The 26898-nt window shown below is 39.2% G+C and overlaps 1 protein-coding gene across 4 annotated transcripts in view; it reads right to left on the reverse strand.

The window, feature by feature from the left end:
- The window catches only part of Lyst (lysosomal trafficking regulator), a 157750-nt gene that overhangs the window by 23785 nt on the left and 107067 nt on the right, over nt 1–26898 (reverse strand). For all 4 annotated transcript variants that reach the window (XM_076939358.1, XM_034509980.2, XM_076939355.1 and 1 more), the window contains 9 exons: nt 26044–26105; nt 25143–25198; nt 24311–24463; nt 21481–21725; nt 16188–16254; nt 13900–14056; nt 8571–8711; nt 5073–5290; nt 638–868 (listed from right to left, as the gene is read on the reverse strand). In XM_076939358.1, the coding sequence (XP_076795473.1) occupies nt 638–868; nt 5073–5290; nt 8571–8711; nt 13900–14056; nt 16188–16254; nt 21481–21725; nt 24311–24463; nt 25143–25198; nt 26044–26105 (1330 nt within the window). The remainder of the gene's footprint in view (nt 1–637; nt 869–5072; nt 5291–8570; nt 8712–13899; nt 14057–16187; nt 16255–21480; nt 21726–24310; nt 24464–25142; nt 25199–26043; nt 26106–26898) is intronic.

Genomic DNA, 26898 nt, shown 5'->3' on the forward strand with positions numbered 1-26898 from the left:
CCACAGACCAGTGCACTTGAGGTATACCGCTTGATTTGTGCTCAAGGTATCTTCACCTCTATAAACACTTTGCAACATTTTATAATTTAAGTTCTAGTATTTTATGCTACTTTTAATATGGTGAACTTACATGAAGGCTAAAATTTAAAATTCTTTTTCCTTTTAAGGTCTGCTTCTTTAGTTTTCAATTGCAAAGAAAAATTGTGCTCACTTTCTATTTTTAAAGACACTGTTTCCCATTACTATAATCTGGGGAGGTACCTCTGGTTAGTGCTTTTGGTTGAAGATGGCCATCAGACCCAGCTATGCCACTTATATAGGTACCAGCTGGCCCCTTTTATTTGCACAGTCCTATTTAGAAGTCTGCTTGGTGAGGCTTTCCCTGGTAATAACCCTTCTGTGCAGTGGAGGACAGCTGCTGTCTGTCCCAATCAATGCTTCGTTTCCCTGATGTAGCCAGCACTTACTGTACACACAGGCCATTGCTCTAGCTGTCCCTACTTGTTTTGCACTGGCTGGTGCTTACCCTAGTGTGGCTAGGATCACACTATTCATGTCGGTATCCCCATAGCTAAGTGAGGGTCATGGTAGGAGTTCAATAAACTTACTAAATTTTACTGAAATCAAAATAACATACCGGATAAGTGATTTCCTTGATTGGTTCTCGGGTCTCTCTGAAAGCAAACTGTACTAACAAGCCAACAGCTGCTGGAAGCTCTCCTTCAATATTGAGCTTGGCTCCAGGTCGGCTGGCATGGGCTGTGTGGAACAACTGACGCGGGGTCTGCCCATAGGTTTTTATCATGGTTTCTAAAGCCCGTCTCTGCACTGGATCTTCAACTGCAGAGACATCCATTCCAAAATATGTCTGTAGAGAAACAGTCCAAGAACATGACATAACAGTGTAATGGTAGAATTAGTCATAATGCTGAAAAGAAAACAACTTGTTTCAATCTTTAGGTAACAGGTACTCTATTTTGAATGCAAATGATTTAAAAATGCTTCTGATCAGGTTATCTTAGCCTTACTGGTCTTACTAGGATCAGACAGTAATAACCAATGTTTCTGAATGTGAACAAAGTAAAATATTTTGTCTGACTGACATTAATTATGTGTGTTTATAAAATATTTCAAATTTAAGGCCTGAGATGTATCATAGAAGATATCAGGTAGATTGCTGAAGAAACTGCTTTCCCAAATTAATACATGAAAAAATGCAAAAGTGAAGTTGTGCTGTAATGTAGGTGAGTTTATAATGAGTATAAAAAAGCATCAAGGAAGGTTCTGGGTGAGTTACTGAAATGGCATGTTCTTTCTTGGCACTGTGCCTCTGAGAATCTGTCCTATGTGCCCCATGCATTTATCTATTCTAAAGCTATTATTGTTAGTGCTGTGCATGCCCCTGCGGATGGTCCAGGTTTCAGCATTTAATCAGTTAACGCAATCTTCACATGTGTATCTAAATATAACATTCTTCTAAGTGTCAAAATAATTTCCAAGGCACTTCAGAAGTTAAATAACCTTCAAGGTTACTGCACTTTTTAGAATACTAAAGTCTCAAAGACTTAGTGAAAAATATTCCAGTTAAATGAATTACTTTGTATGTACATACTTTGTATGTAGATAAATTTTAAACAAAATTACTAAAAAGATAATGCAAAATTATGTGCACAAAACAGGGCTTATTGAGGTTGATATTTAAATTCACAACTGCTCTAAATGTTGTATTTCAGGATAAAATACAAATGCAGCTCAGAAATGATATCTAGATCTTTATTTATTTATTTATTTATTTTTGCCTTTATTTCATACTTGATGGTGCTCAGAGCATGCTACCTAAAACATGGTACCTAGATAATACGGAGTATTCTGAGCTGAAGAATGAATGTGAGGAAGGACTTGCTCTTCCCCTGAAGTTGCTCATAAAACCTAGAATGGGCTTTCTGACCATTTTCTGAAGCAGGTTGGAAGCACCTCATGTTCTTCCATGGAGGAAAGGAGCAGCCTCCTATCTGAAGACTGACTCACGCAGATGATGTAAGCCAAAAGGCCGCACTATTTGCTGTCACCTGCTTGCCTCATATTGCTTTGATTTCATCACAGACTCCATAACATTCCATCAGCTCTAGCATAAAATCTCAGGTCCAAGCACTTGCTGGAGTTTTAGTCTTGAGGAAGGCTCTGGTGTTGTGAAAGCCTGTGCTATGTAAGTCTTCCTACTGTTCCCTCATTAAGCTCTGCTTTGTTGTGGAGGCCCGATAAGGAACCTAAGATCAGTAGAAAGAAGTGGTATTTTTCCTCCTCAATTTACTACTTTTTGGTAAAACTCTTATTTGTGAATCAAATGATAATTTTTTTCCTTAAAATAAAAAGTGTTCTCCTCTTCAAAATCATCTTCTATTAGAGCAACACCATAAAACTGTTTTATTCTCCCTTTTAAGAACACCTTGGAGGTATCCAAAATAATTACAGAAAACAATAGACTAAAAAGAGAATTTTATTTCTGGGCCACCCTTTGGGTATGTGTCTCTGCTGTAAACAAACTCAGAGGCAGGATTCCTTGTAAGAGTTTGGGGTATACACATAGAAAGTATTTGTTACAAATATTTTCAGATCTGTAACATCTACACAGACACCACTGTGGAGCAAGCCCATGGTCAATCAATTCACCTTGCTAAGTGGAAATCTGGGGCAGCCACAGGTCATGCAGCGGATAATAGCTGATCTGTTGGTCTGCACTGAGTAACCAGCATGCAGAATCCAGAATACCTTCTTCTTTGTGCTCTGCTTTTTTGCCTTCTATTCCTTCAGACATGTCCTTTCACCCATTCCACTGGAACTTTCCCAACGCATGCAGTCAGCCCACCCAACCCACCTTTTTCCTATGCTACTCACCCTAGTTACCTCTGTGCCCAGAGAGCCTAGCATAATAAGTGCTTCCTAAGTCTATGCAGAAACATAAACTAATGCATGTGTAAATAACAACCTTACTTCTATGGAATTAGAAACTGTCTTAAATAGGGATAGCAGTGACCGTTACAATAATGGAGAATGACAACTTATGACTACTATTCTTACAGACTATACTTAAGACTGTATTATTCAGGGGGAAAAGATTTAAAAATCAAGATTTATATTAAATTACTGGAATAATATGCAGGTGTAGAAAAAGTCTTGAAGGTGGTTTTGACATTTATCTCTAGATGCTAAAACCAAAGCTTATTTCTCATATTTCTTCTTTTTGATAGTTATATTTTACAGATTTTCTAATAAGACAAATGTACTGTCTCTGTCATGAAGAAAAATGTTGCTTTTCAAAAAATTTAACAGGTACTCAGAATAGTAGGCAGAAAAGAGCTAACTCAGCCAGCTGGCCACTCTCTTTGGAGAACTCTGCTACCTCCTTGGCTAGTGTCTGGAAGCTGAGATTTCAGGGTTGAACATTTCCTAGGTGACTCTGCCTACACTATGCAAACAATGTGGTCCGTGTCAGCACCTGCATTCCTTCTGGGTCTGGAATTTCAGCACACATCAGGCAGATGGTTTCTAAGTGACCATTCCCAAAGAGATACTGAATTCCGTATCTCTAGGATCTCTAGACAGCTTTCCTGGCAGAAACCACTTGAAATGTGTCATTAAAGCCCCTGGAGGAAGTGACCATGCTCTTCATGGTTTAACAGGAGGAGCAAGGTGTGTGTGTGTGCCTTGCTGCACCCAGACTTTGTTCACTGTTTGTTTCCTTTAGTCAGTTATGCTTGGAATCCTTTACTGTCATAAATCAGAGCTACAAACTGAGTCCATACATTTGTTAGGCAAATCACTAAGTATGTGGTGGTCTTAGAGAATCCCTAACTATAGTATCTAAGACACTTTTAAAGAGATGAAATATAAAACCTGAAAAATCTTACATAATAGTAGTATAGCTTAGTATAACTGTCTCTTTGATGACTTGGATATTTTAAAGAAATACCTTAACAGCCAACCCTAAAATATTCAGGTTCTAACTTACATGTGTGTAGAGTCTTTTTTTTTCTTATTAGCTATTTTATTTACACTTCAGATGCCATCCCCTTTCCCCATTCCCTCCCCCCTTAGAAAACCCCTATCCCATGCCCCCTTTTCCTTTTTGCATTTATACATTTTTTTAAAAAAAATGTTAATCATAGGCTTTATAAGTTTGGTATTGTTCAATCAGAGGTGTAACCCACTACCCAACCTAGATATAACAACTATTTTTGGCTGGTGGAGATACATGAACATCTGCCTCCCTGTCTCTCCCCTCTTTCTCTCTTTCATCACCTGGCTTCTTCTCTCCTTCTTCTTCTCTTCTTACTCCTTTTCTTCCTCTCAGGACTCCTCCTACCTTAGCTCCTCCTACACATCACCCTTCCTGTTAAAATGAAACTTTTCTCTCAAAATACAATTAGAGCGTAATTATGCCAATTTGTACCCGTGAGGTACAAGATAGTCCTAATACCCAGTCCATCCTTTTGTTGACTAACCAGCACCTCTGTCATCTATCCTAACTAAAACATTTAGTTCTGAACCTGGCTTTAGGATGAATGTCAGCTGACGACCATCCACTCAAATCTTTTCTCTCAAGGTAAATAGCTATAAGTTTTCAACCCCATCAGAAATCCAGAATGACTGAGTTAACTATAATTGTGGGAAGCACAAAGCATAGCTTCTAAAACTTAGCCAATTTATAGAGACCTCTGAACACCTGGACGCTCGCTCTACTTCAAAACGTTGGAGCATCTGTTCTTCTGCCTTCTGGCCCAGGATCATCTGACAGATCTTAGTGCTGCAGAATTATTAAGGGCTGATTACTCTGTCTAGGCAGATATAATCAGTCGACTATTCTGCAAGTGTGTCCTTTTCTGGACAGTAATTTGTCTGTAGAAGGAAAGTGGCAATTCTTGCCTAGTGGCTGTCTCACCACAACTGGAGTAACTCCAAGGATGCTCAATTTCTTAGAATTCAATATAGGAAGCTGTCCGGAGCAGACAGGTCTCTAATGAAAATGAACATTAATACAGAAATGTGTGTAGAGTCTTAAAAGAGTCACTTACAGCGGGATGGAAAACATTGATGGCTTGAACAGAAGCCTTTCCCTTTTGCTTGTAGCCAAACACTAAGTCAATCCAGTGACAGATGTTCTGGGACACATGGTCAGATTCTAGTGCCTGCCGGTGAATTAGGATGAACAGCCGAGGATCATTGCGTGCCCAGGGAGGAAGGTTGACATGGTTAACCCGTTCACCATTCTGACGAACACCGAAGTCAAAACCTGAGGATTAAAACACAATTTTTAACTCCGCCAGTGCATGTTTCATTTAGCCCACAGTGATAAGAGCTCTGGAAAACAGGTAACTGTGCAATGCAACTCTTATGGCAGCAGCAAGATGAAATGTCTGACAGTAAGAATGAACTGTTGTTCATTTTCTTTCTGTACCATTAGGGACAGGATGCTAGTTCAGGCTGGGACTTTCAACTTTATCCTTTGACCACTTTCTAACAGGATGGAGAAAAAGCAAAAAAATCAGTGCCCATGAATTTCAGTAGTATACTCACCAAACTCTTTAAACACTGAGTGCTTAGATATCTTTAATTATAAATTTGATTAAAATCAAATTAAAGCTTTGTATAAAAATTTCTAGATTGTTGTATTTTCATATATCGAGTACTATATATTTAATACATATTAATATTCTGTAGTTTAGAAAACCCCTTACAAAGTTGTCATAGTATATTGGTTTTATGGATAATATACAGGTCTGCCTTGACTCCTTTTCTTCTAAGTATTCCTAGCCCACCAAAAATAATAACATATTAACTAAACAGGTTCTGGCTTTGTTTCTGTTTTGTCTTTTATTTTTCAGATGGCTTCTCTGTGTAAGGGAGAGACCATGAACTCAATCATTCCAAACTTTCAGGTACCCAGGGTACTTCAAATCATTCTAAACATCAGGTACCAAGAAGACACTCATTACTCAGAACAGATGACTAAAGGGTAGCAAGAGGAATGCTGATAGGAAAAGACATGAGGAGCATTACAGGAAGTTATAGTTTTAATAAGAGGTTGCAGAAAGCTGGAGAGATGGCTCAATGGTTAAGAACAGTGCTTATAAGCTGCTGGTGGTGGTGCATGACTTTAATCCCAGCACTCAGGAGGTAGAAGCAGGCAGATCTCTGACTTTGAGGCCAGCCTGATCTACAGAGTGAGTTCCAGGACAGCCAAGACTATGCAGAGAAACCCTGTCTTGAAAAACCAAAATCAACCAACCAAACAACTACAACAACAAAAATAACACTAGTTGCTCCAGAGGACCTGAGTTCAATTCTCAGCACCCACACAGAAGCTCACAACTGTCTGTAACTCAAGTCCTGGGGGATTCAATGCTCTTCTGGCCTCTGCAGGTACTGCATACATGTGGTATAGACACACATGTAGGCAGAACTATCATACCCATAAATAAACCAATAAGAGTTATTGTTTTATTTACCTTTGAATAAGAGGCTATACTACTTTCTATCTATGCTTTTCTGGGTTTCTTATTTCCCCATTATCAAGTGGTAAATAATGATTGTTCAATCTGAATCTGGGTAGACAAAGGGTGTGGGGAGCCAACAGAAGGCAGCTATCATTCTTGCAGCCATCTTGAGCCATATACCCTGACAAGAGACTTGTTTACAATAACCTACAACAGCTGAGCACACTCTGATAACATCTTGTTTTAGATACCCAGGATCTTCCCTTGGGTGTGTGAGACTTAAGGGTGTGACTTAAAGGCGTCACTTAGAAGTGAGACATATAAAAGGCAAGAGGCAGACAGAAGAAATTATTAGGCACTTGAGATTAGACACTTGTACTTAGTAGGCACTTGAGACTCGAGACAGGCAACTTGGATTAGACACTTGTACTTGGATGAGACTCGAGACTAGAACTTGGAACTTGGAGGCACTAGGGACTAGGAACTCAAGACTTGGGACTTGGACTAGGAAGAGAGACTGAAGAATAAACAGGATTGAATCACACTCTGTCTGGTCTCCATTCTTTGCATCCATCCTCACTCTCTCTCTTGCTGAACCCCGACCTGCAGACCGGAGCAGCTTGGGGCAGTATGAGGCGGAACAATTTAGCCCTCAAGGCTTTGGCAGTGAGGGTTCCAACATTGATAGAGCGGTCCCTGACATTTTGGCCCCAAACGTGGGGCAGAGCGGCTCTCAACAAAAGGGGACCATGAGCAGCTATTTGGCTAACAAGGCTAGGTTAGAAAAGGTAATTTAGCTTCTATCCTCTCTTAGGATACTTGCCTTTGGAGCCCTGAGTAGCCAACTAGTTTGTGAGGAAGCCCAAATCAACCTCCTTGAAGAACACCTCTGAAAAAGCACAGATCAACTTACAGAAAGGAGCCGTGGATCTACCACTCCCTCTGCCCTAACAGCCCAAGCTCTGAATGCAACCGAGGACACCTGGTTAACTTGGACTTGCAAAAACTATAATTAATAGCAAATTTATTGTTGCTTTGAGTCACTAGGTGTTGGGGTGACTTGTCATAAAGCCATACATAATAAGAACGTACATGAAAGACTACAGAGAAAACAGGCAGCAGATTTAAATGAGCTCTAAACGGAATCCATGGATATTTATACCCTGAGCTGCAGCTGCTGATACCTGGCTTGTACTTTTGTATTAGTACTGCATATTGTGTGCCACTGGAGCTCCACACTGAGGTGATTTTGAATAGCCAACATGATGAAACAGCCCCAGGGTAACTAGTAGGTTAAGTGCATTAATAATTCACCAAATAGTCTCAGGAGATAGCAAACAATGAAATTCTAAGGGGTTTTGTCTAACACTGACTTACCTAAAGATATATCTCAATTTCATATATTCTTCAAGGGTCACATGAAATTAAGGAAAGCAACTCAAAGTACCCCTCTCAGAGTTGTCTGAGAGCTTCTGCCAAAGAACAGGAAAGGGTGGCCAAGGTGACTGGTCACTGGCATCACAGTATTGGAGTTTATCTTCCAGAATACCCTTTGACTTTTGATTATAGATAATTCTTCTGAGAGTTTTTCTTCTTTGCTTTTTCCCACCCACAGTCTAGATTTCAGGTGTGCACAACCACACCTGGTTTACGTGGTACATGGTGGGCAAGCCCAGCCCTTCTAACTACAGCTCTAGCCCCAGAGTGTTTCATTTCTCTTATTTCCTTATAAAATCATTCAGATTTTAATGACACTTTTCAATGAATTGGTTTTTTCTATTACTTCTTAATGAGTATAACTTTTACAAACAGAAAAAATATGTAATAAAGTTAAAATACATATTAAAAATAATTTTAATAGTTAAAAATATAGTTTTCTATATGTACCCAGTCCTCAGTCCTATAAAACTTTAGAAGTTCTCAAGCTCACCTGGAAATAAAACTATAGATTTAATGACATGAATCTCTCCTATCTGAGAATTCAAATTTCAATTCTTAGAAAATCTACTTTTACTCCTGGTAAATTATAACTCTATTGCATACTCTTCAAAATATGAGAAATGATCTACTGTTTACCTTCACGGTTCACTAAGAACTCAGGAAGATAGAAAAACTCTGGAATCAGCTCCTTCACGTCAGTCATGGATTCAAAGGATGAGAGGCGCCAAGTTGTGTTTGTAGAATGAAATGTTCGGTCTGGAATGTCAAAACTCTGATCTACAATGAAATTCCAATAATATAATGAAGACACAAAGACCATAGTCCACTTGAAGTTTCCCATAGCTTTTGTTACTTTAAAAATGATTAAAGTAATGGTCCTTTGATTTATTTAAAGGATTATTCAAATATTTGAAACCACATTATTTTCAACTGCATTATGCTTCCATCATACCTCTAATAGAATTTCTATCATCTACTTGCCTACATGACTATTGCTTTCTACTTAGAACGAAACTTTCACAAAAGCAGGAGTCACCCAGTGCATAATGAACACACAATAATGACCTCTTTATTAAATAAATGCATAATTTTAAAAAGAGAAAATTATAGGTTGAGGAGATGTCTTAGGTGGCAAAGTACCTTTTAGCAAAGGACAAAAGTCTGATCCCAAGCATGCTTGTAAAAACCAGGTAGGTTGATGTGTGTCTGTAACCCTAGCACTGGGGTACTCTGTGTGTGAGCTCAGTGGCCATGCAGCTGAGCAGACATGAGTTCTAGGTTCGGTGAAAGATTCCATTTCAAAAGATAAATTGGGGGAACAGTTTATTTTTTTATTTGATATTTTCTTTATTTACATTTCAGTTGTTTTCACCTTTCCAGGTCTTCCCTTAGAAATTCCCCTATCTCATTGCCCCTCCCCCTGCCTCTATGAGGGTGCTCCCCCACCCACTCACCCATTCCCATCTTCCCACCCTGCACTGGGGCATGGAACACCCTCAGGCCCAAGGGCCACTTCTCCCACTAACATCCAACAAGGCCATCCTCATAGGTGGCTGGAGCCATGGGTCCCTCCATGTGTACTCTCTGGTTGGTGGTCCAGTCCCTGGAGCTTTGGAGTGTCTGGCTGATTGACACTGTTGCTTCCCCCATGGGGCTGCAAACTTGGGGGAACAGTTAAGGAGCACATCTGTTGGTGATCTGTGGCCTCCACAAGCAGATACATTCATGCATGCAGCTTATACCCATACAACCACACACAAGAGAGAGAAAAAAAGGGAAAAGAGAGAGGATGGGAGGAAGATAAAGTTAGGAAAGTAGTCACCAAGACTATTTAGACATTTCTTTTACTAAAGAGTCGGGCCACTGCTTTCTATAATGAAACTTTTAGTGTACAAAATAATGTTTTATTATTACACTTTCATATATTATTTCACTGTAATTTCCTTGTATCTGTTTCTCCTATCATCCCTCACCTTTCTTTCCTCATTCCCACTGCTGCCCACCCTCATGGTCCCCTGCAGATGGGCCCTCTTCTGCTTTTATGTTTTGTGTCTGTGTTGATACACTGGATTCTGCATGGGAAAGACAACACACTATTTATTATCTTCATTTGTTTCCCCGCCCCTTCCCTTCAGACCACTTTCTCCCTTACTTAGCCCCTTCTACTCCTACACCACATACACAACATGCAATACGGACACTCCTTTTCAGATGCACTAGTACTGAGCTCAACCATTAACTAAAATTGTTATCAATATAAAACTGAGCATACTTACTTCTGTTCATTTTTTTTCCTGGTATAAACTATTAATGAAAAAGAATTGAATTTTGTCCCCATATCTTTTCTGTGAACACAATCACAGACTGGGAATATTAAGTGACATGCAAAGGCCATTGCTGAGGACAGAAGCTGTGTGTACGGTTCTGAGGGACTGTGCTGTATTGCCTGAAGGGCTTCTACACTTGCTGGAGTCTGAGCAGATCTTCTGTGTAGACACTGTCACAGACTCATCTTGGCACCAAGCTCAGCAGTGTCAAAAGAGCGAGTGCATTTCTTTCTCCACGATCACCTGCCCTGCTGAGCTACATTTTCCATTATGTTTATCACTTTTCCATCTACTGAGTCAGTTAGCACTGGCTGGCCACTAAATTAAATCTGGAGAAAAATAAAATTTATAGTTTTTTGTTCCAGAAAGTAAAAAATGTCAGGCCATCATGAAGTTAGGCACATAGAACTAGATGAAGTAACTATGTAACAAGAGTATCATACAATAGGTTCTGTTTGGGTTGTAAGATTCTCTGTAGTTTCTATTCTTAAAATGTCCTACTGAAAATTACTAGAATCTAGAATATTATGTACATATTAGATTAGAGGTTCTCAATGAGTATCATGTTTGTCCTCTGGGTGTTATTTGCTAATGTCTCAAGTTACTTTTGGTTGTCACAACATGGTAGAGTTCATGTACCACTAACAGTAATTGGTAGAAGATAGGAATGCTGCTAAAATGTTATGGAATAAACAGGGCAACACTTGAGACAAAAAAAATATGTAGCTGAAAGTAACTATAGTGCCAAGGTTTAGAATTCCTGAACTAACTCATTAGATTAAGAAAGAAAAAATCGCCAGGCAGTGGTGGTGCACGCCTTTAATCTCAGCACTTGGGAGGCAGAGGCAGGTGGATTTCTGAGTTCAAGGCCAGCCTGGTCTACAGAGGGAGTTCCAGGACAGCCAGGCTACACAGAGAAACCCTGTCTCGAAAAACAAAACAAACAAACAAAAAAAATCAGAAGCCAGCATAAAACTAATGAAATTGAAATGAGGATTAAGGTAATGTGAGGGTTTAAAAATATTCACAAAGATCTAGTCACAGAAGTGCACACTTGTAATATTAGCACTTGGGAGGTGGAGGCCAGGAATCCAAGGCCAACCTCAGCTACACAAGTTGAAGGCCCACTCTGCTACAGGAGACTGGGCTTCAAAACAACAATAATGTAACTACTTGATAAAGAAAAAGTACTATTGTACATGAATCTATTCATAACAGCAACATAATAAAGATTGATGGCTGACTCGGAATTCCACATTGATGGATTCTTGGGCTACACTGAAAATATGGTTTTAGTTGGAGGGATGTTAATAGCACTGCAGTGTTTTAAACTACAATAAAATATTCTATTTTTTCTGCCATTTAAAAAAAATTGATATTCTTAAATGAATGTTATTATGTCCAAAAAGATCTTCAAAAAATGGTATATTTAGAATACACACACACACACACACACACACACACACATATATATATATATATATATATATACATATATATATATTCTAAGTATATATGCATGTATATCTCAGTTCTGGGTGCTCTTCCTTAACAGAGCTGCTCATTTGTTTATGAGAGTTCCTTGCACCAGCTGGAATGAGGCAATACATACAGACACTCTCAACCCAAGATTAAGTTAACTAGGGAAGCAAGACTGAGAGGGAAGAAAGGGACATAATGGTTGCCTTGGGAAACTAGAGAAATGGCTCTTCCAGTGCAAGTATTGAGGACCTGAGTTTGGATCCCAGAACCCATGTGAAAAAGCTGGGAGTGGCCACATGTGTGCCTGTTACTCAGTGCTATGGGGTTGGGAGAGAGAGAAAGAAGTGTCTTTGGGCTTTTTGGCTGTCAGACTAACTCTAGGTTCAGCGAGAGACCCTTTTTTTAAAAAAAAAAACAGGGCACAGAGTACTATATCAGAATACTCAATGCCCTCCTCTGGCTTCTGCACATACTCACACTGGCCCATGCACATACAACACTCCCTCTGTCTCAACTGTTGAACAGCCATCATGTGGGACTTTACTCTGTGAGCTTACGGGGTGAAAAATAAAAGCCCCATTTATAGACTAAGCATAGAAATATAAATTCATTCCTCTAAGAGATTGCTTTAAGAATAAAAGACTAAAGAAGTCTAAAACAGGGTAGGACAAACTGAATGCACAATGGTTCCCTAAACAGAGGTCACGAGGAACAACTACAGAGCTAAAACCTCAGCTCTTACGGGATAGTGCAGCAAGTTTGTCCTTACTGGCACCCAGTGAATTACCCGTCATGTTCAGGCTGTCATGCAAAGTGCTAAGCTAGATTACTAGCAAGCTTTACTATGGTAATGATGCCAGTATGTTCTCTATTAACCAGTTATTATAAATAATAACAATACTTTCCTATAACAGACTTTTGTACAAAAAAAAATTACACAAGCTACAAAATCTTTGTGCTTTGAAATAATTATTGGCTTGCAAGTCTTTAAAAGAGAACTGAGCTGGGTATGGTGGCACATACCTTTATTTTATTTTTTTTCCTTTTTTTTAATTAGATATTTTATTTACACTTCAGATGGCATCCCCTATCCCCATTCCCCCCCCACCCCCCTTAGGAAACCCCTATCCCATGCCCCCCTTTCCTTTTTGCATTTATACATTTTTTTAAAATAATGTTAATCATAGGCTTTATAAATTTGGAATTGTTCAATCAGAGGTGTAACCCACTGACCAACCTAGATATATCAACTATCTTTGACTGGTGGAGATACATGAATATCTGCCTTCCTGTCTCCCCCCTCTTTCTCTTTTTCATCACCTAGCTTCTCCTCTCCTTCTTCCTCTCAGTACTCCTCCTACCTTAGCTCCTCCTACACATCACCCTTCCTGTTAAAATGAAACTTTTCTCTCAAAATACAATTAGAGCATAATTATGCCAATTTGTACCCGTGAGGTACAAGATAGTCCTAATACCCAGTCCATCCTTTTGTTGACTAACCAGCTCCTCTGTCATCCCTTAAGGCGCCCGCCCGCAGAGGGCGCAAGTCTCTTGGTGCGCGCGTTTGAATCTCGTGCTCCAGCTCCCGCGTCTTGTGGGGAAAAAAAAAAAAGTTTTGGCACATACCTTTAATCCTAGCACTCAGAATATAGAAGCAGGTAGAGTTCCCGGATAGCCAGGGCTTCACAAAATATTAAATGAGTTGAATATAATTGGTTTTTTTGTTGTTGTTTTGTTTTTCGAGGCAGGGTTTCTCTGTGTAGCCCTGGCTGTCCTGGAACTCCCTCTGTAGACCAGGCTGGCCTCGAACTCAGAAATCCGCCTGCCTCTGCCTCCCAAGTGCTGGGATTAAAGGCGTGCGCCATTGCCCGGCTGAGCTGAATATAATTTAACTGGCAAATTTTGCAGTTTGTGAATTAGATCTTAATTTTTAAAAGTCAAACTGCATTTTTATAAATGTAGATACTTTCTAAAGCTAAAAATTTCAGACAGGAGAAAGATTTGACTACCATTTTTTAAAGGAATATTCTAGTAACTAGTTAAGTAAAATTCCTTTGCCTGGGCTTGGTTAGGGTTAATTTTCAAGAAGCTAGTCAAGGTTTTTTGTTCTAATGATATAGCATGACTTTTGGGGTGGCTACAGAAGACATCCTTACCTTGATAGGCTAGAAACATTTTTGTGAAAGGCGGCATCCTGACCAGGAAGTGGAGCACGGTGCCACTGTTGGAGTAGTGGGAGCCATAGTGGTAGGGCTGCACAGGAGGCATGGGGTCATCGTCTCGGGCTCCTTTGCGGTACTCTTCCTCCAAGTACTGCAGGACACAGAACAAGAGGATTCTCCATGGTGTGCTCCATGTGTGGCTACTTTTCTCTCCCATTCTCCTCCAGCCCTTTGACATTATTCTTGACTTCCCAACAGTATCCCATAGCCCTTCTGAAGATCTACAAATCTCTCTCCTACTGACCCCAGGCCAAATGAGAACTACCCTGTTCTCTCTACTCTACTCCTATCCTGTCATAAGAACACACCCGTTTTGCTTTCTCACTCCTAGCTAACAGCTCCAAATATCTACACGGGTGCACTCAAAACCGAGAGCTGATCTTACCAATAGAATTCTGTATTGAATAGTTTCATGAGATGCTTTGAGTGCTTCTCTAGGAATGGAAATGTAATACGATAGCATGCATTACCACTATTAACACATCGGTGTGTGACAGTTCTGCAGAGCTAAACACAGAGTTAACAAGAAAATGATGATCTTTATCTTTCCCACCTCCAACTCTCCCCATCACCAAGGAGGCGGCTTGGCCATGCATTTCCTGTCACTATGCTCACTGTTACAGCTCTGTCTGCCTGATAACAAAGTTGGATGTAATGAGTTTACAAGTAATGTCTTGACTCTCACAGATTGTCATATTTATTTTCTGCCTGCCTTTCTTTCTTCCTCTCTCTTTCCCTTCTTCCTTCCTCCCTCTTTCCCTCCCTCCCTCCCTCCCTCCCTCCCTCCCTCCCTCCCTCCCTCCCTCCTTTCCTTCTCTTTCTCCTTCCTTCCTTCCTCCCTCCCTTCCTTCCTTCTTTCTTTCTTTCTTTTTCTTTTTCTTGAGACAGGGTTTCTGTGTAGCCCTGGCTGTCCTGGAACGCACTCTGTAGACCAGGCTGGCCTCAAACTCAGAAATCTGCCTGCCTCTGCCTCCCAAGTGCTGGGATTAAAGGCGTGCACTGCCACAGCACAGCTCTTTTTGGTTTTTCAAGACAGGGTTTCCTCTGTGTAGCCTTGGCCGTCCTGAAACTCTGTGTAGCCCAGGCTAGCCTTGAACTCACAGAGATAGGCTGTCATATTTTCTTTTTTAAAAAATTTTTTATTTATTTTTATGTATATGAGTACACTGTAGCTGTCTTCAGACACACCAAAAGGATTGCATCTGATCCCATTACAGATGATTGTGAGCCACCACATGGTTGCTAGGAATTGAACTCAGGACCTCTGGAAGAGTAGTCAGTGCTCTTAACTGCTGAGCCATCTCTCTAGCCAAGATGTCATATTTTCAATTGCAGGAAAATCAAATGGTGAGTTTTAGGTACTTAGAGGGACATCTCTGGAATTGGGACATGAGTTATGTGGGAATATGAGAGAATTGCTTCTGCCACTCCCATTATTACACTATTATGAAGAACGTACTATATGGTAAGTCAGTTTTCTAAGTTTCCAATAAAATTTTATTAATATTAACATTGTTGACATGGGTAACTCATTTTTATTTAATAGGAAATCTTATATCTAAAATCAATAAAATGCATATTTTCTGAATATGTCTAGTGTTATAGTAGAAAAACACACATTCGGTATATATATATATATATATATATATATATATATATATATATATATACCTTGGTAGTTAGCCTCAAGAGGAGGAAGTGGCTAAATAATGGAACAGACCTTGGTGGCCAGCTTTAGGAATGTAAGCTACGGGTTTTTAGCAAGGCAGAGGGAATGGGAAAGAAAGGCAAGGCCTGCCAGAGCCGCATGCTTGAGTGAGCTAGTGTCCCTTCAGTACCAATGACCTTTATTTCAGAACAAAGTAACGTGATCATATTAATCTAAAGATACCACTCTTTCTAATTAATATAAATAATACTCAGAGGCATAAATAGTTGCATCTCTGAAAATCTGTGATTTTTCTAAGAAGCATAATTTTTATGCATCTGAAAAAAATAGTAGACTAATTAGCCTTTTAATTGTGCCAAAATGACAGTATACTTTCTGTTCTTGGAATGTGTTTTCATAGAACTAACACAAAAACAATTTCAGTTTATATAATTTATAGTTCTTAAAGTACAAGGAAACAAAAGACAGAAAAATAAATACTACAAATGTAAAAGTGTAAATTCATAAAGCTCCATTTTTCATGTACCAAAGTATTAATGGAAATTGAAACTACCTTGTATGTGTCAACGTAACGATCTTCTTTTTCTTTATACTGCACAGCTATAGGCTTAGACAGGTTTCTACAAAGGAAGAAATGATAGAAAATATGAAGTAATTTGATAACATCAGGATTAAGCTACTCATGTTTTCACCATGGAAATGTGCAGACCTTAACACACATAAGAATGTTGTTTTGCAACCAGTAGTCACCATTCAAAAGCATGACTCTGTAAACTGTTAAGGAAATGCACATAAGGATCTGTACCTGTATGGTGAATTACTGACTCTTCTGGGTGATGCTGTAATGGAGGTGTGCACACAAATGAACATGTTGGTGATAGAGTTCCTACTATTCATACCCCATGATGTTTTTAGAGGCCAAAGAATGCAAGGAACATGTCTTCACTTTAAAAACCTATCAGTATTACTGTATGGTACATAAAAGGGCAGAATAAATAGTTCTGATGTGAGGGACCAGCTGCTCTGGCTAAAAGACACAATAAAAAGACTAGAATGTCAACAACACCTGGCACTGTACCTGAACCTACAGCAAAATCTGCTCAAGGCTCAGTAAATCTAACCCATCTACCTATCTGGCTTATTCAGATGTATTTTTTTTTTCTTTAGACAAGGCCTTACTATGTAGCCCAAGCTATCCTTAAACTCACTTTGCAGTTCAGGCTGGCAACAGTCCTCCTTATCTTAGTCTCCCCTATGCTGGGATTACCAGAATGTGCTCTCATACCCTCATGACATAGCTTTTTTTTTTTTTTTTTTTAAATAAATTACTATTTCTTAAGGTTGAGGAATTCAGTAACATTAAATGAAAATTTCAGAAACTTCATCAAAGAATAAAAGGTTTTATGGAATAGATGTCAATTTCTACACTCAAAATACAAATAAATTATCTTTAAGACCCTGGCATATTTTTCACCCCTTTAGAATGTTATAATAAATCTTCTTAGATAAAATTGTATTTTTATGGCTGACTATTAAGAATTACAGTTGTTTCTGGCACATGTGTGGTGACACATGCCTTCAATCCTAGCATTTGGGAGGTAGAAGCAGCTGGATCTCTGTGAGTTCAAAGCCAGCCTGATCTACATAGCAAGTTCTACACTATCCAGAGTTACATAGAGAGTCCCTGCCTCAAATAGACGAACAGACTACCAAATAAAGAAATTACAGTTTCGTGAACAAAATAAACCAACTCACAGGTAAAATATTTTATAATGTATTTGTCCAGCTATTTTTCTGCTTATTAGTGGGTACCTATATATATATTTAAAAACAGAATGTCTTTCCATGCTTATAAATCTATTTCTACCATACATTCTTATGCATTTACTTATTTTTGTACATGTACATGTGGATATACATGCTATGGGAGTTGGTTCTCTGCACCATGTGGGTTCCAAGAAAACTCAAATCCTCAGTCTGACATGCTGAGTCATCTCACCAGCCCTATAATATTGCTTTAGTAGTTGCTGTTGGGAGCCGACAGAAAGCAGCTATCATCCTTGCAGCCATCTTGAGCCATATACCCTGACAAGAGACTTGATTACAATAGCCTACAACAGCTGAGCACACTCTGATAACATCTTGTTTTAGATACCCAGGATTGTCTCTTGGGTGTGTGAGACTTAAAGGTGTGTGACTTAAGGGTGTGACTTAGAAATCAGATTTAGAGACAAGACCTAAGGGCATGATTTAAAGGCGTGGCTTAGAAGTGAGACATATAAAAGGAGAGAGGCAGACAGAAGAAATTATTATTATTAAGCATTAGGCACTTGGAAGGGAGCTTGGAAAGAAGCTTGGAACTTGGAGATACTAGGGACTAGGAACTAGGGACTAGGAACTCAAGACTTGGGACTTGGACTAGGAAGAGAGACTGAAGAATAAACGGGATTGAATCACACTCTATCTGGTCTCCATTCTTCGTGTCCATCCTCACTCTCTCTCTTGCTGAACCCCAACCCTCGGACTGGAGCAGCTTGGGGCAGTGTGGGCTCTAACAATTTAACAAGTCTTTTGGCAGTGCGGGTTCCAACACTGACAGAGCAGTCTGAAACAAGTTGCAGCATACAACAATGTATTAAAATTTAACACTGGGCCATCAGGCTGTTTGTCAATTTTAGATACTTTGAAAATTGCTAGGAGCACCACATTCCTGTTAAACCTTTGCATGGGGTGACAGATACCAAAGCAAGCAGAGAGATAGGCAAGTGTAGGTCCCAGCCCTCATAAAACGATGCTGGTTAAGCTGGAACCTTTATGTTGAACATATGTTCTTAGCATTCCCAAGAATAATTCCTGGAAGCTAATTTGCTAAAACCAAGTACGCATATTTAACAGGTTTTTATGAATATATACTATCAAACTGCTTTCACATATATTTATACCAGCAATGTGTAAAATGTTGAAATATCCAAGAGCAGTGTATGTAATATCTAAAAGACAGACAATGTACCATTGTGAATTAACTTGAACCCGATTTCTTGAGAAAGGGCCAAGTCAGGCTTATTTGGAGGAAGTTATAATTAAAATATTTAAAAACTTCCCAAGTAGAATATTTGAAGTCAATTTTTCTTTAAGTAAGAGAATTCTTTTTAGCTAAATAAAATATTTGTCAATGAACGTGGACTATCTGGTTTCTTTAAAATAAGTTTGTTCAGGAAAGGCAGAAAAAAAAGCTAAATCCCTTTTCTTTAATTCTCAAACTTCAAATTAAGAGATTACCTCAATAGTACCTGTAAGGTAAAGTATTGGCTCAGGACCCCCAAGACCAAGTTCTCAGCACAAAGGAGATTTATTTGTCCCAGAGAGATAGAGGGCATTGAATAAGAGACAAAGACAGGAGATAGAGGACAAGGGAGAAAGGGAACTGTAAAGGGAGAGGGGGATGGCGGTGGTGGGGAGGGGACACAAAGGACAAACTTCTGGATAGAAATAGACAGCTGTAGCCCATAGGAAAATGGTGGTTTATAAAGGTAAAAGGGGAAACCCCATGTTAGAGTGAGGTGTTAAATTTGCATTGGGCATGTTAATTAGGTGAGCCAAAGGGGGCTTTTGATTGCTGGGCTTCAATACTTTGATAGCTGGATTTTGGTAATCAGCCTCAAGAGAAGGAAGTGGCCCAGTAATGGAACAGACCTTAGTGGCTTGCTTTAGGAATGTAATCTAAGTGTTTTTTGAAAGGTAGAGGAAATGGGAAAGAAAGGCAAGGCCTGCCAGAGCCACATGCTTGAGTGAGCTAGTGTCCCTTCAGTATCAATGACCTTTATCTCATGCCTCCTGTGGTGGTTTGAATATGCTTGGTGCAGAGAGTGCCACTATTAGGTGTGTCCTTGTTGGAGCAGGTGTAGCCATGTTAGAGGAAGTGTGTCACTGTGGGGCTGGGCCTTGAGATCCTACTCCTAACTGCCTGGAAATTAGTCTTTTTCTGTTTGCCTTCGGAACAAGATGTAGAACTCTCAACTCCTCCTGCACCATGCCTGCCTGGATGCTATCATCCCACCAAGATTATAGTGGACTGAAACTCTGAAGCTGTAATACAGCCCCAATTAAATGGTGTCCTTTATAAGAGTTGCTTTGGTCATGGTGTCTCTTCACAGCAATGGAAATCTTAACTAAGACACCACCCACAATGAGTGTTCATGTGTGTAGACAAGCATGTGTTTCAAATATTTTTTTTTAAGTATAGAATGAACATTCTTAAACTAGAGAACTGAAATCCAAAATGATCCCAAACTCAAAGCTTCTTATATACCATGCATCAAAACCAGTCAGATTTTAGAGAAGTTTAAATTTCATGTTTTAGATTTGGGATACTAAACCGGTAGTTTGCAAATATTCTAAGAGTCAGAAACCCAAAACAACAGCAACAACCCTTATGATCCTAAACATTTTGGAAAAGGGACATGCAGACTATGAAATTATTAAATAATGTATTTTTTTTTATTTCAAGGGGTTTGTTAGTTGTTCTTGTTGCTGCTGTTCTCTTGGATCCCCGGGTTCTCCTATCTTTGGTAATGAGAGTCTACTATTACTATGTTGTATCCTTGATCTCTGATACAAGGTATCCTAGGTTCAGGGTGTATGTTTGCTTCTCATAAATTTAAAAGAAATGAAAACATAACGTGCTGGCTAGTCTTATGTCAAATTGACATAAGCCACAGTTATTCGAAAGGAGAGAGCCTCAACTGAGAAAACACCTTCATAAGATCAGGCTCTAAGAAGGCATTTTCTTAATTAGTAATTGATGGGGGGGTACCAGCCTACTGTGGGGGGTGCCATCCCTGGGCTAGTAGTCTGGGTTCTATAAGAAAGCAGGCTGAGCAAGCCATCTTGACCAAGCCGGTAAACAGCACCCCTCTACAGCCTCTGCTCCTGCCCCTAGGCTCCTGCTCTGTCTGAGTTCTTGTCCTGACATCTTTTGATGATGAAGAACAGCAATGTAGAAGTGTAGGCCAAATAAATCCTTTCCTCCCCAACTGCTTGGTCATGTGTTTCATTGCAGCAGGAGCAAGTCCTAACTAAGACAGACAGAAAATCATCTTTATACAACTTCTGCTGAAATAATTGATTCAAGCAATAAAGTTATTGCTGAACCGATTAGATAAACGTTCAGTGTGAATCTGTGCCTATGAGTCATCACAAGCATTCTTGGAGACGAGCATCACAGCTCCCTCAGAACAGGGAGTGACAGAAAGCTCACATGGCCATCTACAGTGGAGTTCTCACAAAATGAAGGGTAAACTGAATACAAGTAAGCCTTCTGAGCTGATCCTTGCTCTCTGGCAAACAAGAATGACTGAAATAAATGTTATCATGCTGCAAAAAAATTTATATAACTATACATACAAAAACTTAAAGGCCTTTCTAGATATATTTTTCATATATCAGCAATCAAATGCAACAGCAGACCTGATTCAAAATAGCCAATTACAAAAGGCATTGTCAAGATAAGCAGGAAACAGTGAGTATATTAGATATTACTGGGATTGTTAATTTTCTTAGATTTGCATACCAGCTCTGTATTGATGTAAGGAAATATCCTACTGTTAAAAGAAATATATACTGCAGAACTCAGAGGTGACATAACTAGACATCTCAAATAAAAAGAAAGAATATGATGCAAGTCTGGTAAGTATTCATAATTCATAATTTTTGAATTGGGGAAAATGAATTATAAAGGCTTCAGTTATCATTAAATTTTTGTGCATTTTTGAAGATTTTCAAAGTAAAAACTTTAATGGTATAAGTTCAGTATGCATATGAACCCAAGATGTGATGCTTTTACTTGCCTATAGATAGATGGATCATTGAGGTCAAGAGTCTCGCTAACATAGTCAGAGAGGATGAAGGGGAACACCGGGTACTGCATGAGATCATTGAAGGATCGGCCCGCATGCTTGTTTAAATGAGTCAAATATTCAAAGTTGGTAATTTGTCCAGTATACCACAGGTTTGTCAGAGCAGTGATGTTGCCATACTCCAGAAGATTTGGGAGGTTATTAGTGAGAATACTGTGGTACACATCATCACGAACCTAAAAGGAGAGGAGGAAAAAAGACCAGATTATTTTTAGGTTAATTGGTACTTCCCTAGAAAAGCAGAGCATTGTAGACATGCTATTAATCTAAAACCCCCCAAGAAATCTACATTAAACGATAGAGAATCAAACTCTGATTGCAGTTTATTGCTAGATAAATCTGCTTGTAAAATTATCTGGCAGAAACTTCTCCATTACCTGCTCATCATTTCCAAGAAAAAGTTATGCACAGAAATAGACATAGATATTAAAAAATTAAATAAATGTGCAGCACGATGTACTGACAGTCTGATTGTATCAGAAAAGATCTAGTCCATGTGTTCCTGCTACACCCTTATGCTGTTATTATATCTGCATATGGAGGTGATAATGTTTATCTCATAAGCACCAAATACAGTATCTTATGTAAAGAGGATACAAACCCACTACTGACTGAAAACATAGAGGATCAATTTTACCAACCCTGTACTTCTTGGGATTGAACCCAAGGTCTTGTTTGTTCTACCACTTGTTTACATTCTACCACTGAGCTATATCCTAGCTCCATAGAACCTTTTTAGAGGTTAATAAAAGTTCTGTCACAGAAAAGGGGGTATTCTGAGTCTTCCAAAACAAATTAAATGGGTTTGGAAGATCCAACTAGAAGTCACTATTACAAGTGTAGGATGTGACAGAGAGAGGTAAGACTGAATGAAAATGACAAGAAAGAGAAATGTGGGAACAGACAGAAACAGTGCCAAAAAACCCAAAATGTCAACTAAATTCAAAAGCTGACAAACACTAAAATAGATGGATAGGAATTTGTGAGAGTGTATCCTGACTCTGGAAGGAAAAAGCTTTTATCATCCAGCACATCAATCACACCCATGTTTCAGCAGTGTGCCAGGTACAGGCAATTGAACACTGAACAAAGGCAGGTCTAGACATTCTGCAGGGAGAGGACAATACTGGGCACTAGAGAGCCTCATGGAGAAAGCACAGCAAAAGTAGCAGGGGTGCTGGGCACCACTGGTTTGGTTACAGAGGGGCTGCTTGTGGTGGTTTGAATGGGAATGGCCCTCATAAACTCATATGTTTAGGTATTTGGTCACCAGGGAGATCAGGATATACTTCTCAGCTACTGCTTTAAGTGCCATGCATGTTGCCATGTTTCCTGCCATGATGTTAATGGATTAAACCTCTGAAACGAAGCAAGCTCTATTAAATGCTTTCTTTCATAAGAGTTTCCTTGGTCACAGTGTCTCTTTCACAGCAATAGAAAAGTAACTAAGACACTCATATTTTACATAATCAGGGTCAAGAGGGAAGGGATGCTGTTTGGTCCAGTAAGGGAGTTTCTGATGAGGAAGCACTTGGTCAAGGGGCCTGAGAGTGAGTCACTAGGAATTCTACAGAGAAAAGCAGTCTGGGCAGCAGTTAAGTGCAAAGGCCCTGCAGCATTAGTGTGTCTGATGTATTCAGGAAGAAAACTACCATGGGTAGAGTATGAGTACTGGAGAGAACAGCAGATGAAGTCAGGAAGCAATACGTTCTTGACTACCTGGGGCTTTATTAGCCTCTTGTAAGAGTTTCAGTGGCATGACAAGCAACAAGAGAGTTTTGACTAGAGTAACAGACTGAAGGGGTGGGATGTGGATACAGATGGGCAGTTAGGAGGCTCCTATAAATGCTTTTGGTGAGAAATGATGGTGGCTCAGTAGCAGTTCAGTCAGCTCAAGAGCACCTGTAGATGGAGAGACATGCAGGGTGAGAGTTTACTAGAATACTCAAGGTTTTGGGCTTGGACAACAGAGAAATGAGATTTCATTTATGGAAAAAGGGAAGGATATTTTCAGGGTGGAGATAGCAAATCAGAGTTAAATAAATGGCTGTGGTGTGCAGGGGAGAGGCCTGGGAACTGACTGAAAGTTGTAGGATGCAGGCAGCTCTGAAAGCCTGAGATGGATGAGGTCTGAAGAATGAGCCTGAGCTCCTCAAGAAGGCTCTGCAAACATGCTGAGTGGGAAAGCTGGCAATGGAAAACATGGAAACCCAGGAGCCCATTCAGGAAGGTGTCAAGAGTGTAAAGGAAAAGGCTGGTCAGCATGTCTGTCAAATGCTTCTGTGGGACAGGTAAGGTGGGGAGCACGGAGTTAGCAATGGAGGCTCTGGCAATTTGTCCAGGATAAAGACAAGTAAGTAGGAGTGGAGCATTTGTGGAAAGAACCTAAGGGACCAAAGGTAGGAGAAGACTCTACAGGGACAAGCTGGTGGTAGCCAGCTCCTGTATCTTCTCGCAGGGCTCCCCACCCCCATCTCCAAAGAGTGATGGCACATCACGGATGGACCGTACCCTGAACAAGTGCTAACTACTCCTTACTTTGGGTACTTCCAATTTAACATTTTAGAGGTCAGAGAGAATTTTTATTATTTAAGATTAAGGGCTTGATTAAATAAGACTAAGGTATAAGGTGTATTTTATATAATCTTAGAGTACCAATTTAAGAAAATTAACCTTCATTTAATTAAACTTCATTTAACTAATAGCATTGTTGGTCACAATATTATTTCAACCATTATATATCTAATAATGGTGGATTTACCTTGGTATTGTCAAATGCCAATAGGAGAGTTCTGCCATTTGTTAAAAAGATTTCTACAGCATTATCTCTCAGTTGCCACCAGCGCCTATGAACTTCTTTAATTTCCTCATATGTCCATGAAAACGATGCTGGTTCTAACTCCCCTTGAAGGCTCTAAGACAAAGGAAATAGATAAATGTATTTCCATTACCTAAAAATATTATTTTGGCTTTCAATCTCAAACCATGTCAAAACAAAACACACAATCTTTCTTCCATGCTAAAGAATAAGACTATCTGGAAACCTCCTACTATATAACACTGCATATGTCAGAGAGGATTCAGGAATAAACAAAGACTCTTTCTAGATCTGTTTTGGTTTGTAGAACACTGAAAGCTTCATTCTATGTAATATGAGAATTCAGTCTTATCTTCATTTTTACAACAAATACTAGCATATCCAGAAGAATCGGTTATCATTACCCAGGTACATCAACATTAAAATAGCTGAGTTATTCAATTATACAAAAATTACTTTTCCTTTTGATAGTAAAAGTACCTAGTTGTGAGTTGGAAGTGTCAGGGAGCATTTATTTGTTGCTGTTGAGGGCAGTGACGAGGAAGAATGACATGAAATGATGAGTGTGTTAGAATTTGAATCATAACTGTAATTGCTGAGACCCAGGCCAAATAGAAGGGGCAATGGCACTCTTTCCCTTAAGCCTTTAAAAAAGCATTTTGATTCATAGTAGTCTACACACAGTGTGATAATGGGTGAGTTTTGTTACAATATTGGATTTATGCAGTTTTAAAATTTTCTAGGTTTAAGTAAATACAAACATGTCACCACTCACCGAACTTTCAACTGTATCAGAAGCATTGTCTTCCACAAAATACATTCCACATTTACCTGCAGGAAGTAAGTGGACAGAAAGGTTTGAAGTGTGCGCGCATTACTGAATGTGGTGAAAGGCAGGAATGTCTGAAGACTTCTGGCTTAAGTTTGAATACCAACAACTAGAAACGGTTCTGCACACTCAATAAATACTTTAAAATAGTACCCATAAGATCTCAGCTGCTTAATCTTTCTGTGCCTTAGTTTTATTACTGAAATGCGGGTGCTTGAGAGCTGAATTTCCAAAATTATTGTAAAAATAAAATTAGAATATTTATAAAACATGTATCAATACTGCCCAGCTATTGGCTCATTCTTAGTATATGGATCATCTCCTTAGGTAGTGTGTCCAAGTCTACTAATCAGACATCAGGTGGTCATCAGGCTGACTGCTGCAATGTTGAACACCTTATGACCAAATTACCTTTATTTTACTTTAGTAATAGCTTCTAAAAGCAAGAGTGGTGACGCTGGTTAAGTTACAGATGCCAAGGGAAGACATAAAATTATACTTTAAGTAAAAAGGTGACAGTACAATAAAATATTATAAGACACCTCATATTCATAGAGCTTTTATGGAAGTGGTATTATTTCACTAGTTATTTTTGTTAACCTCTTTCTGTGGGTAATTTATAATTTAATTTTTATCATGGTATGTACATGTGGAAAAATGGTACTATCTATGCATTCAAGCATCCAACTGGGTCCTGTGGGTAAGTGGAGTCTGTTTCTATAGTGTCAAAGCAAAGCCACCCAAGTGATATTTAAATAATTTTACCTCTTATGAAAATTGCTTAAAATTATTTAAGAATAGAATAAGGAAGGGTGAATACGAGTGAATTCTTTTGAAACCAACTCACCTAACAACAGTTCCCCAGCTGTCTCTCTAGATGGTGCAACACTGATACATCTTCGATTCACTCTGTCAAAACATGTTTAAAATTGTTATGACTGAAGCTTTACTTTTATTTTAGATTTCAAGATTTTTTTAAATCTAGTAAAATATGAATACAAAGCTGACTAGAGTTTCAGTAGCATAGTCTGGCAAGTCAAAACCCAGACGATGCTCCTGTGCTATTTATGTAACACATGTCAGAGGGGAAATGATGGAAACCATTAGGACAAGCTAAGGACTCCTGCAGTTTGCATGCAGAATATATGGATTTGGCCACCTAAGAATGGTTTCATAATGCAACTAGACACTGTGTTAGGTCATTAATACTTCAGTGTATGAAAGAATCCTAGTGCTGGTTCTTGTCTTCGTTTTTTTGTCTTTTGTTTTTTTTTTAAACAGGGACACTGGGATCAGAAAATTTCTGTTCTCAAGTCACTTGTCTTTTTAGGGTGTAAGGTTTCTAACTATAAAATAGATACAGTAGGGGGATGGAGAAATAGCTCAGTGGTTAAGAGCAGTGGCTGCTCTTCCAAAGGTCTTGTGTTCAATTCCCAGGAACCACAGGGTGGCTCACAACCATCTGTAATGGGATCTGATACCCTCTTCTGGCATGCAGAAATATACAAAAAATATAAATATATAAAATTAAAATGTATACAATAATCACAACCACAAGAATATGGCAACAAGCTGGGCGGTGGTGGCGCACGCCTTTAATCCCAGCACTTGGGAGGCAGAGGCAGGCGGATTTCTGAGTTCGATGCTAGCCTGGTCTACAGAGTGAGTTCCAGGACAGCCAGAACTACACAGAGAAACCCTG

This window comes from Arvicanthis niloticus, chromosome 8, assembly GCF_011762505.2.
Source record: "Arvicanthis niloticus isolate mArvNil1 chromosome 8, mArvNil1.pat.X, whole genome shotgun sequence".
In the NCBI taxonomy this organism is placed as follows: Eukaryota; Metazoa; Chordata; class Mammalia; order Rodentia; family Muridae; genus Arvicanthis; species Arvicanthis niloticus.